General features: G+C 37.5%; 1 protein-coding gene across 3 annotated transcripts in view; it reads right to left on the bottom strand.

The window, feature by feature from the left end:
- Window positions 1-13,719, bottom strand: part of gabbr1b (gamma-aminobutyric acid (GABA) B receptor, 1b) — a 282,328-nt gene that overhangs the window by 6,145 nt on the left and 262,464 nt on the right. Inside the window, exons 19-23 of one of the 3 annotated variants that reach the window (XM_022683111.2) lie at window positions 11,412-11,519; window positions 11,068-11,161; window positions 9,027-9,154; window positions 4,931-5,059; window positions 701-844 (exon numbers count right to left, since the gene is read on the bottom strand). In XM_022683111.2, the coding sequence (XP_022538832.1) occupies window positions 701-844; window positions 4,931-5,059; window positions 9,027-9,154; window positions 11,068-11,161; window positions 11,412-11,519 (603 nt within the window). Of the gene's footprint in view, window positions 1-700; window positions 845-4,930; window positions 5,060-9,026; window positions 9,155-11,067; window positions 11,162-11,411; window positions 11,523-13,719 lie in introns of all 3 variants that reach the window. The other 2 variants (XM_022683110.2, XM_049475291.1) reach the window with 2 other exon arrangements.

Here is a 13,719-nt window from a genome sequence, read left to right on the forward strand (position 1 = left end):
CTATTTGCATTATTTGAGTTCTGAAAGCTCTGCATCTTTTTTGTTATTTCAGCCATTTCTCATTTTCTGCAAATAAATGCTCTAAATTACAATATTTTCATTTGGAATTTGAGAGAAATTTGTCCGTAGTTTATAGAATAAAACAACAATGCTCATTTTACTCAAACCTATAAATAGCAAAATCAGAGAAACTGATTTAGTGGTCTCTTATTTTTTTCCAGAGCTGTATATCCTCCTATACATTTGTGCTCCACATATTTGCTGTCAGTTTATAATTATGTTAGGATGAATAATGAATTGACTGAACATTTATTATTCTGAACATGCAGGCTTTTCATGAAATCAAACAGATAAAGGTCAAAATTGCATATGTGAACCTGTTGTTAAAAAATTTGTTATGTAATTAGGCAAATACATTCAGAAAAAAAGTAGTGTGAACCCAAACAAATGTACAGCAAAACAGGAAATGCTGAAGCTGAGTACACATCAGGGGACAGGAATAAAAAAGACAAGCTGAAAGTGAAGGAAAATGAGGAAAATGCAAATTTTTCCAATTCTGATGAACCCCAACAAGAGTGCACACAACTTCACTCAACGTAAGCTCAAACTGGGTTTAATGAATAATGCATCTTGATGTGTGTGTTAAGTTTCCCACACAGGGTCAGTGAAAACTGTGATATAGCCTGAAGAGACACCACACCTCCTGAATGATCTTCTGCAGTTCTTTGTTTTCCCGCTCCAGCTGGCGGGATTTCTCCTCGTCGTTGTTGTTGGTGGACGAGCCGGTCTTCATGGTCTCCTGCTGGTCAGACTGCCACTCCCCACGAGTAATCAGCCTCCGCATCTACAGCAGCAAATAAAATAAAAAAAAACACAATACTTACACAACACAGTCACCAGATTTTTATTAGACACCTGCCCTTTTAAAAATGTTGTTGGTATGCAGTTAGAAACTGTGACAGAAACTGTATATTTATGTGTTATAAATCCTACCAACCCTGCAGTGTCTAATAAACTCCTGCACGATATATTTTCCATTTTATTATTGTCATTTTAAAAGAATAAATATGAAGCCCGGGAGGGGCCGTGGATAAAAATAATAATTAAATCGAGTGAACGATATAGCAGTTCATGCTCATGTTTTCTTTAATTTGATTGAACAATTTGCAATTCTTGCTCACAATTTCTTTAATTCATGCTCACAATTTCTGTAATTCGAGTGAACGATTTCTGTAATTCGCCGCGGTCGGCTTTCCCCCACGCACTGTGGAGACACCGCCACCACGCCACAATTTGCACACTGTACTGTCTAACTGTAACACTAGTGCATTAATATCAGCAGGTTATAAATGTAAATAGGCCTGGACAATATTTCGATATCGGTATTTATTGCGATAAGAAATGTTTCGATACTGGTGATATCATTTTTGTGGCATATCTATATGTATTATTTACAGAATCTGTCACAGACAGGCGTTTTTTTAGCGCCGTCAGTTAACTGCAGAGCTGAACACAATCAGCCTCCGTAGCCGGGCTACGCCAGTGCGTGGTGACGTATTCATACAGGCACGTAGCCAGCTAGGCTAGGCTAGGCTAGGCTAGGCCTGGGTCGGCTCCGCTCCGCTCCGCATCGCATCTAAAATGTCCCGAGATGAAGCTCGGCTGCGCTGCGTTCCGCATTTAAAACCTCCTGCGATGAAGCAAAACCGACCCTAACCGAGCGAATCTCAGCTGCGCTCCGGTCCGCACCTAAAATCTCCCGCGATGCTCAGCCCGGCTGCGGGTTATCCTGGTTGAAGCACTCTTGTTTTGATCTGTTAAATATGTTTACAAAAGAATAAGAAGCTCTGCCTCTGTTGTAATGTAAAGTTATTTATATTGGTAATATGTATATAGGTTATAGGTTTGTGTTTGACAGGGATGTCATGTTTTTATTTTGCTACATGCAAATAAAAGTGAGCATTGATTTATTCTGATAATTTTTTATTTCTAAAGTATTATACAGTTTTTGTGAGAGGAGGCTTTAAAGACTTAAATTAACATTTCAGACATTAGTGTACAGATTTCCATTGCAGGGATTCTTAGCAGTTTTTCTGAGGCCTTCAAAGTATTTATATCGATATCGAAATTATATCGTATCGACCGAAATTAAGAAATATATCGTGATATACATTTTGGCTATATCATCCAGCACTTAATGTAGATAACTGATTATCTCCACTGCACCCCTGAAACAGATCAAGAGAGGAAAACGCTCCTTTCCCTCCGAGCTTCTTGTCTTAGTGTGCATAAAAAACGTTCACTCCAATTACAGAAATCGTGAGCATGAATTACAGAAATCGTGAACATTAACTGCTATATCGTTTACTCAATTTAATTATTATTTTTTTATCCAAAGCCCCTCCTTTATTTGCATTCATTTTTAAGCAGTTTTCATTTTGAAACAGGTCTGGTATAGTTTGTAGACCTACAAGAAAAAGAACATCACTTCCTTAAATCCACCACAAGATGGTGCTGCACACAGGTCTACATGTTGCCTGTAGTTTATAGAATAAAACAACAATGTTCATTTTACTCAAACATAAACCTATAAATAGCAAAATCAGAGAAATTAATTCAGAAATTTAAGTGGCCTCTTTCCAGAGCTGTATATGGTACATATATCATATGTAAGCAAACTTAAAAATGTAGTTAGTGTAGGGTAATATGTACTCAAATTTTAAAGAAACATTACCTATGTGCATTAGCAATAACAACTTTTAAACAGTCAAATTAACCTGCTCATTGTAAAATTAGCTGTATGTGATTTCTGATTAACAGGACAGTTATGCAGTACGTAGGAGTGCAACAGAATTGTCACCACTTACTATGGTTGGGTAATTAATCATAAATTAATTATCACTGACAATCAAAAGCACTAACAAACATAATTTTGCCCATGTATGTTTTTTAGAATGTTGATACTTGTTGATAGTGTTTAAGATATACATTAAAATCTGATTTAAATCACTTTATCAAGTGCGCATTGGTTATTAAAGATAAAAAATTATTAACATTTAATAAGGAGTAATTTTTATTTGCTAAAATAGTAAATAATAGTTCCTACAACAGTAATAAACATTTTTAAATGGTTAAATAATCTATCATGGATTATTATGAATGTAAATAATTATGAATGTAATTAAAAATAAATTGAGACATTAGTTAAACATGTAATGATTAAAAATATCTTAACTAGTGTTAATTAATAATTAGTTGAGACAGTATGTACAGGTATGTTTCTATTTACATAGTTTTCAAAACTATTGTTAATTGTTTGCTAATAATTAATAAACAGAAGCATTTTTACAAAAAATCTATTTTAATACAAATGATATTTTCAGAATAACTATATGAGTCAAAAGTAGAATATTTAAGCTGCAAGAGCTAAAAAAAAAAAAATCTGGATCTTAAACTCATAACTGCTCTCAAACCAGTATTTCCTGCATCCACCACAAAGGGCAAAGAAAGACTGAGCGTGTTTAAAGCGGTCCCTCATCAGAGCCAGAGCCACGACCATCCTCACCTCAACTCATTTCAGAAGCCTACGCTTGTTATTTTCAGAGCCCCATAAGGACCTCCAGAATTTAATTGTCACAGATGTTAATTAACGTTGCATGTATTTCACAGGATTGTGTAAAACCCTCTAATGAGCTGATCAGACTCTCCTGAGAGTTGTTTAAACATGCTATTTAATGATGGAGATGAGATTTAAAACGCATCTGAACTTTAATTTTACACGGGCACAGTAAATACGACTATCCAATGCATCCAATGACTGAGAAAAAAAAATACCTCTCAAAATCTCTCAACTGGACAATTGTACTTTGTACATTGCTGAGGCATGTGCATCAATCAACAATCTCTCACCTAGAGGTACACTACTCAAAAGTAGACTCTTAAGCCCTATCTGGACACAGGTTGTCTGTGAAAAATATTTCACACTTCTATTTAGAGATAAAACTCCTGTACCCGGACTGCAATTGAAAAAACAGGAGGACCAGTAAGTTTTTTTTTAAGTTTCTCGGTCACATGACATCACATTCAGTAGCTCCTCCATTTCCACTCACTGTTGTGTTTACCGTGATCTCCGTGGAAGCGCGCACTCAAAGTCTAATTATGGTCTGTGGCAGTGGACAAATAGCCATTTTATTAAACGTGAGGTGGTGAAACTCAGAGATGTGGATCCGGACGGGACTAAAATTACTGGAGGACCACAGAGTTAAGCTAAAAACAGAAGGTAATTCAGCCTGTAATTTTTTTGTAGAGGACGTCTGAGAAAAACACGTACATGGTCGTTCTGGACGGAAATAATATGTAAGAGGACCCCCTATAAAAAAGAAAATGACCCCAGAACCCCCTGAGAAACTAATACCATCCGGATAGGGCTTTAAAGCCCCGGTGTCTAATCTGTCTGCATGACGAGTTTTGCAGAAATCTTTGCGTTATTAATATTAATTGGGTGCTTTATGTGAAGGCAAGCTGGCGTCTTCCAGTATTTGTATATATTTTAACATTTATATTTTTTAATGACACTGATGCAACTTTCTGCAGATTTTGGCGCACATTTAATGCATAGAATATTTACTGGACATCCTTATTGGAGTTATTGATAAGCCACTGAGTAGTGATGTGGGCACCTGGTTGTAGGTTCAATAGACGGGCTTACCATATTGCCACACTTAGACTATTGAGCAAATCCCTTAAACTTTTTTGCTCGCTCCACAGGTGCCACAGTGAGGGTTGCCCACTGCTGCAGACACGTGTGCTCACTGCACGTCAATTAATGTTTGTGTTCATCACTTGTGTGTGTTTCACTGCATGGAGTTAAAAGCAAAGGATAAATTCCAAAAATCTGTGTATTCACTATATGGTCTAATTTTTTTTTTACCTTAGGGACGAAAAGCACCACCAGGGTGATGTAGACGGAGAAGACGATGGCCAGAGAGGCGAAGGCGAAGGAAGCGTCCTGCTTAGAGGACAGGATCATGGTGACAGGAGCAGTAATCATGCACAGCACCTGAAAGATAGAGAGCGAGAGATACATACATACTGATGAGAAAAGAGAAGAGAAGAAAATAGGAAGAGAGAGCCATGAATCAATAACTATTGACTCGCGTCCCGTCATCTCTCTCAAAACCAGCAAAATCTCATCCAGGCTGGCAAGAAGCAGGAAAAAAACAGCCTGACATCAACAGCGGGTGATATTTTCGGGACTAGATCATTAGTTATTTGGACAGGGCACAAGGTGCGGGACAGCGTCTCTAAATCAACACACTTTACTGCAGAGGCTATCGGCCGTCGGCCGCCAGAATGCGCCCGGCCAAATCTGTATCAGGCCCATCCGCCACCAGCCACAAAGAGATAACTAAATCTGGATCTAAATCTCATAACTGCTCCCGCATCAGTGCTTCTGGCTCCCGCGCAGAGAGGCTGAACTGGTTTAAATCGCTGCCCCACCAGAACCTGAGCCAAGACTATCCTCACCTCAACTCACTTCAGAAGCCTGCGCTAGTTATTTCCAGAGCTCGATAAGAACCTCCAAAATTTAATTGTCCTGAACGTTAATTAATCTTCAATTAATCTTATCGGCCTCTGTGGCCCTGTGCGTGCAGAACAGGTAAGCACAATTTTATCATTCCGTTAGCCGCTGAAAATCCAAAGATCTCCCAAGAGCTGGTTATACCCAGCAGATTAGGAATATCAGAGTCATTTATTTAACAGGAGAAGCTGAGGGGAGCACACGGCAGGGGGGGAATAAGTGCAAAGCAAAGAAAAAGGAAAAAAAAAGTATGCAAATTTCCTTCATCGCTGATACACAGCCCCCCATCTTCCTCCCACAGCTTCACTCAACTTAAGCTCAAACCGGGTCCGATGCATAATGGATAATCCCCCTGAGACAAGGCGGAATATGACCATGCGAATGAGAAGAGAGCAGGATATTCAGGCTGAAGGCACTCCTGAATTGAAAGGCCGTCGTGAAATTATTAATAAAACCCGTGCATATCAACCCACTCACCAAACTGAAGCCAACTCGTCTCTGCATGCTACATCATCACATGCTCACCTCAGCCTCCATCAAGTTGTTACACACAGTAGGGTCCAACAGTCTGAGAGTATTTTGAAGGGTTTTTTTTTATTTTGAAAAAGTTGACTAAGAGAAGCAGAAATATTCAGGAACTTTCTGCTCTATTTCTTGGTGAAAATTATGCAACTACCTTATTATGTAAAGTCGAGAGATTTTGAATTAAATAAATCTAGGATTTGGCTGAGGGTCTACAGGAGGTATCAAGAACTTTCCCGCCTCCTTTTTTTTTTTTTTTTCCAAATTATAAAAATATATTTAAGTAAGATAAGTTTTTATCAGCTTGAAAAAGATGTGTCAAGATAGACAGTTGTGAATAATGTAAATAGGTGATTATAACAGTAACAGCAGCACAACATTGAGTATTACAAGCTAAGGAAATCTAAAATTTATGTTAAAATATTTAAGCTTCTACTGCTTATTCATACTGTGCACATAATATAATCTGTCATAAAATAATGTATACAATTAAAATGAAATACAAAATAAAAGCTTTTAGTAGGGGTCCCAGATATTTGCCTCCCACAGTAATTTCAAATAAAGCGGATTATTAAGTTTTTAGGTAGGGTTGGGTGGTAATCGTCTAAATGTCCAAATAGCACATAATATAAAATATTTGTAGACACTTATTCTAATGAGTGCATTTGGCTACTTGGATGGACAAATGCAAATGCATAACCTTGAAGAGAAGTACTGCCAATAGAATAGGATTTGAAATTGCATATTTGCAAGTTTACTAAAGAGACATAATTTTGAACATAATTTAAAAATACCTCCATCTTTTTAACTAATGTGTTTTATCTTAGTATTATTATACCCAACCCTACTTCTGACACTTTCAGATTTACTACTGTAAAAAATGTCAGAACTAGATAATTACTGTTCTTATTATTATAAATAATTAGGTAAATGCAACCAAAATAGATAGCTATACAGAGAGTATAAAACTTTGTAAATGTATTTATTTATTGAATCTTGTAGTCTTGGATCTATGAGCAATAATAATACAGTAGCTTGTGCAGTCAACCAATAAATGATCTACAGTGTAATAGTGCAGGCTGCAAATTATACTGGATTATAGAAAGATGTTACACAATGTCAAACTAATATTTTTACATCTGGTGCAAAACTGGACACACTAAATATGTCTTGGTCAATTTTTTACATTTGAGAACAGTTACAGTTTTGTCAAACAGGCAGAATGCATCAAAATCTGATAGACATAAGAAAAACAGCCAATGCCTAATGAAAGGAGAAAAGCAGACAAAAGCAATGTTCTGTAAGGTTTACCAGGGGAAATGTGCACTGGCATCTTCGTGTGAGATGTGTCAAAGTCGTGAAGAGCTCCAGCAGGAGCGAGGGGAACGAGTGTAGAGTGTGAGAGAAGAGAGCTGGGGGTTAAGAGAAGTTCTGACATGTGACTTTATTTTGGATGATGAGGGAAGAAGCTCTCTGGACAGATATGGCAGAATTAGGCACTCAGCTGCTGCCGAGCGATCTGCCAGTAAAAGAGCTTCCAGTGTTTTCTGCCTGCTCGCGACCGCTGTGTGACACGCGCACGGGTCCAGATGAGGCCAGATTGCAGCTGAGCTGGAACTGCTATTGCTTCACTTTTCAGCCAAAAAACTACAGAACTTTACTCACTTCTGCCAGTTACTGTATTTAACTATTCCAGAGTCCTACACATTAAGGCTGCACGATATTGGAAACATTTTACAATGCAAATGTTCTTTTTTCAATTATATATCCATGACAGGGTCCATGACATCACCAGCCCCATCTCCACCCACCAGCTGTCTCGTGTCCAGACCAATCAAGACCCGAGGAAAACAGCAAAACAACAATAATCGGCCCTTTAAATCTGTTTTTATAAAATGTAAATAAGAGCCTTTTTCTGGGATTAAAAGTGTGAATTCAGCTGTAACTGGAAATATCTGCACAAAACTGTGCTGGACTGAGGGGCACAGCTTTCAACGCACGCGTTTACAAGCACGTGCATGGAGGCCATGCGGTTACCTTGTGTTTTTTATCCCCCCCCCTCCCCTTCGGGCTCCCGCTCACACTTCTCAGGCAGCAGCAGCCTGTCACTCACACAGACACAGAGACAACGCTGTGTATCTACTTCTTGTGTCAAGAATCAAAACATTACAACATCACGTGTTTGATTTACTTGCATCCTGCGATGTGACTATTGCGCATGCCTACATTGCGAAGATGATGCTTAAACGATATATATCGTGCAGCCCTACTACACTTTAATTTTAGCATTAAAAACTATTTGTTGAATCTGCAGTCTGTTTGGGTTCATTGTATGGCAGGGGGATTTTTACTGAACCAGAGCTGACCAAGTGACCAAGTGCCTATGGCAGCCATTCAAGCCATAACATTTCCACCCGCCACCAAGTTTAAAGTTGGCTTGGTATGCTTTGAATCTGAGTCCTTGATCTAGTCTGTGTGCAAGACCTTTTTTTTTTTTAAGCCTGTGGGCTTTTTTTATTATTTTGTTTTTTAGCATCCTACAGCCTGGCCAACTGCAAAACAAGACTCTAAGGTGACCAAAAAACAAAATTGGCTCAAATACATCATTAACTTTTTGATTTAATGTTTTATGCTCAAACATTAACATGGAGAGCATTGTATTTTGTTGTATGGTTACTGTATTATTTGGCTGATGTAATTGTCTTTATTTATCCCCCAAAAATAAGTGAATGAATGTGTGATTGGGCAGGATGTTCACAGCCTAGCAATAACTCTTTTAGTAACTGGATAGAAGATGCCATTGACCAATATCAGTATTAATTATCAGTATCATGATAACATTTTTTAAAGCAGTATATTACACAGGCCTACTGTGCTGCCTTGCAGACAATAAAAGGGCAGAAAGACAGACAGGGAGACTCACTGAGACGTTGTAGATGGCCATCCCGACAGCTCGGTGGTCATTTATCTTCTCTGTGGACACAGATTTGGTCTCGTAGGCCAAGAAGATACCAAGAAGCAGCAGCAATCCCTTGTAGCCGTATACCACCCCTAGGACAGAGCGGACACAACAAGATCACATAAAGAAAACCAGCCCAGAGTGTTTTTTTTTGTTGTTGTTGTTGTGGGGCGACAGTAATTTCTGCATTTTATTCATTCTGAGTCTGTCTGGCTGTCTGGAAAATTACTAAAACAGAAATCAAAATCTAGATCTACAGAGAACAGGGGGCTCGCCGGAAAAACATTTACAAAACATTTGCAAATACTCGACCTAAGGTCAAACATTGACATGATATCAAAAGCGAGCCAACACTGGTGGCACTGTTTAAAGTGCATTCATAAATGCAGCAGCGCAGTCCCAGATATAGGGCGAAATCAAAGGCACACGCTGCTCCTCAGGGCAATTCAGGCCAATCTTCTCCACTGTTCTTTTGCAAGGACGCTGCCACGAGGAAGCATTGAGGGCTTTTTTTAATGACTCCTTCTAACCGGGGAACCAGGGCTGGTTTAATGTGTTTCATTAAGGTTGTAATTAATTTGTTCAATTAGTTAAATACTTATGTGAAGCGAAAACCCGGGAGCAGACCAGAAGGTCGTAAAAACAGACAGAGAGGCCGTCAGGGGACTCCTGGATTTAAATTTCCCGACATACACACGCCGAGGGAAATCAAGACAAGAACACTATACGCATTACCAGTCCAATATTCAGACATGCCTACACATAGGTTATTAAACTATGAAACAGTTTATTTACTGTTTTCTGCATTCATACATACAATTATACCATGCTAATAAAATGTGTTTAACAGAAAATAAATAAACACATGTAATCAGACTTTGTTAGCTGTTTAAAACTACTTGCTGTAGATGGTTATAGTGTAATCCCAACCTTCTAATAGTCTGCATGTGGGTCTCCTAGTTTTATATTTATTGAATAATAAATCTTAAAATCCTAACCTTAGCCTCTGTCAAATTTTCTTCACCGACTGTTCCTCATCACCGGACTACTGATTAATCTTACCATACATATACCCCTCTCTCTCTTATTGCAAAGTTTTGCCAATATTGTGTGGCATATCAATCATTTTTTTAGTTTTGACCCTGTTTAGTTAATCTACAACCTTCTCATTGTTAATTCACTCTTCTTCAATAAATCTAAAGCATTGTTTTATATTCATAAGTGTTTATATTCAAACTTATTTAATAACCAATGGGAATTACTGTCTACCTGTCCTGGACTCTAGTTCTTGTTCTAAAGACCGCATTTCCCAGATGGCACCAGTCTTTAACCTCCCGGACGTGCCAGAACACGTGACGCTTCGGCGTTCCGGCTCACCTAGCCGTTTCAATTGTTATTTCCTGTCACCCTTTGTATAAATACCCCCTTGTTTCTGTTCCCTGTTGCAGAGTATCAAATCTTTTTCCATAGCTCTTCTATCCAGCGTTTCTTTTGTACTTTGTATTCTTTTGTTGGTGACTTGTTTTGCTTTTTTGACCCTTCTTAGCTTCTCTCGTTTTTTGACCTTGCTTTGTTTATTCACTATTCTTTTGCCTTGCCCTTTTGCTTTGTTTTGGACCTCTTATGTATGACCTCTAGCCTATTTTCTATTGTTCATTGTATCTTGCTGCTCTATTTACCATTCCTGTCCCACATAATTCTTGCAAGTTTTACCACTTTGCTAATAAAATTTATGTTAAGTCCCTGCGCATGTCTATGTCTCGTCTGGACGCGTGAAAATTACTAATATTCAGTATCTACTATGAATTATTCAGCAATTATAACAAGCATTAAGATGACAGTAGATGAGAATCTAAGAATTTAAATTATAATAATATCAGCCCAATATCAGTTTTACTGATGTCAATAAGGCATCTCTGTGGTTTAGTGCTGCAGTCAGAAGTAATCTAGCTTTGCACACACGTACAGTAACCTACTGATGCAGCAGAGAATTATTCAGCCTTACCCAACCACGTATTCATCTTCTCAGAGCTGCAGTGCTCCAGCAGCGGCTCAATCAACACGTCTTGGTCTCCTTTAGGCGCTTCTCTTGTGAACTTCTGCTCAGATAAACAAAAAGTGCAGGTGGGGAGAAAAGCATTGGAGGTGAGCGAGAGAGCTATATATATATTGAGAGAGAAAGAGGATAGCAGTGAAAGAGAAAGAGAAGGAGAGAAATTGCACCAGAGCAACCCTGAGGCCAAAAGCAACAAATATAAGCCCTGCAACAACCCAATTTCGCTCGGGCCAAATCAGCCACACTATCAAATACACTTACAGGGAGCTACACAGTGAGAGATTGAAGCGTACCTCCACAGTGATGTGCAGCGGATCCACAATCTGCCAGATCATGAGGGACAGCACGTCTATAACCAGCAGCACTCCCACTGTGGCGTACAGCTTCCAGGGCTCCAGGTGCTGCTGAGATACAAAACAATGTTACACATCTCCAGCTTTACAAAACTTTTTTATTATTATTGCTGTGAGCATGTTTTCTTTGAAGTTTTTTTGCGCTAAGCTAAGCTAAAGGAACAGCTAAAAAAAGAGCCATAAAACCAGATGCCCACCACAATTTTATCCTCGAGTCATTTCAGGTCAAGAGGTTTTTATTGTTATTACATCTGAGTACAGGAACACAGTGTAACAAAATTACATTCCTCCTGAACCATAGACAACAGACAACATAAAGTGCAAGGTGTAACGATAAAACACTACAATAAATACAATAAATACAACAGACGAGACAATATAACAGACAGGACAGTGCAGTACCGATACAGTACAATGAAATGTTTTACTGAGAAAAAGGAGCAGAGATATGTAAAATACAGTAACATATAAAACATCCATGATCACAGCAGTTACTGAGGTAGAAAGTTTATATTGTTATTTGTATGTGTTTTGCTGTTTTGCTATTTTGGAACATCCCATCAGCTTATAATTATTGGAAGGAGAATTATTATATTTTATCAATATAACTTCTATATGTTCCAATCTTCATCAACTTCATCAACATATATTTTTTTAAGTTTGCTGGCATTGAAACAATGGTTACTTTACAGCTTGGAGCATTGTAATACTCTGAAGTAGGATTTGTAGTCAGCTGATATTGAATGGGTAAACGTGGTAAATTTGTTGCTCTTCCGTACTTATTGTGCTGGGATTTACTCCTATATAAATTATATGTTCTCCTAAAGCTTTATATATTTTTTAAGGTTGTAACATTTTGTGAGCACAGTTCTCCCAAGGACTGATAAACAGCTTAGAAGCTGGTTTTACTTCAAAATTAAACTTTAAAAAGACTCGAATATTTGCTGCCACTGTCAAACTGAAGGATCACTGGTAGTTTGTAGCTTATGTTAATGACCATCATTTAGAGCTGAATTCCAAGCTTACTAGTAAAGTTGGTTAGATTATATATATATATATATATATATATATATATATATATATTTATTTTTTTGGTACATTACTATAAGATTCAGTTGATATACCTGATATATATATTTTTTAAAGTATTTGAAGTTATAGTCTCAGTCCAGTCTCAGCCTAAAAATAGCTTTTACCAGTTTTATACAAAATAATCTTCAGGACACAAACAGAGTTTGGTGGATGGAAATGGGATAGAAAAAAAGAAAATTAAAATGAACACAATTTAAAAGAGAGTGAGCTCCATGGATCAAGAGTAAGCTAAGATTAAAGCTTGTAAAAACCAATAGAAAGTCCCAGCTTCTCCCACTGGTGGTCTGTGAGGACATTTTATGCAAGTTTGGTGATAATTTTTTGGTCCATCTGACCTTCCAAAATATATTATTTAAAAAGTATCTAGAACATTTGTTACATGTTTGATTATAAGTTCTAATGAAGTCACACACACATGCTGTACAACATGCAATATTCATACAATAAAGGACATGAGAACAGTCTAGTCTTTATTATAAGATAAACATGAATAAAAGTAAAAAATATGTTTTTTTAATTTATTTATTTTTTTAATTTGAGTCTGTGAAAGTTTGTCTTCTCTTTACAGGTTGGTACAAATATGCCAGAACATCTGTGGCAACCTGAGATATCACATAAATATTAATGCAAATTTGACTTTGATTAAACATTATTATGCAGCACATCTGTTAGGCACCATGCTGTAAAACAAAAAAAAAAGTCAGAAAAACAAGCTACAAAAAAACTCAGCGCTGGGTCAAAGTAACAATGTACTTTTGTAACTCGTATGACACACAGTCTGTTGGGTTATAAACCCAGTTTAACACAGTTCGTGTTCTGCTACACAGTAGCCCAGCTCTGGGAGGGGCAAATGAGCTAAACTAAGCTATTTTATACAGTATGCCTTTTGTATTTCACTGATGTGACATATGTGTAATGTTTAACTAGGTTGTCACACTTCATTATTCATGACAAGTTAAGAAAAACTGTAATATTAGTAAAACTAAAAGAATGAGGAGAATTACTCTCTAATTATATTATATAATCTCTGATCCATAATTTCATTTATTTTCATTACAAGTAATCATGCACTAATGCTGTGTGTCTTCTTAGAACTGGAAACTGGTGTAAACTCACTCATGCCTGTACTTTACCTGCAAAGCTCCACTTTGATTGA

This window comes from Astyanax mexicanus, chromosome 3 (genome assembly GCF_023375975.1).
Source record: "Astyanax mexicanus isolate ESR-SI-001 chromosome 3, AstMex3_surface, whole genome shotgun sequence".
Classification (NCBI taxonomy): Eukaryota; Metazoa; Chordata; class Actinopteri; order Characiformes; family Acestrorhamphidae; genus Astyanax; species Astyanax mexicanus.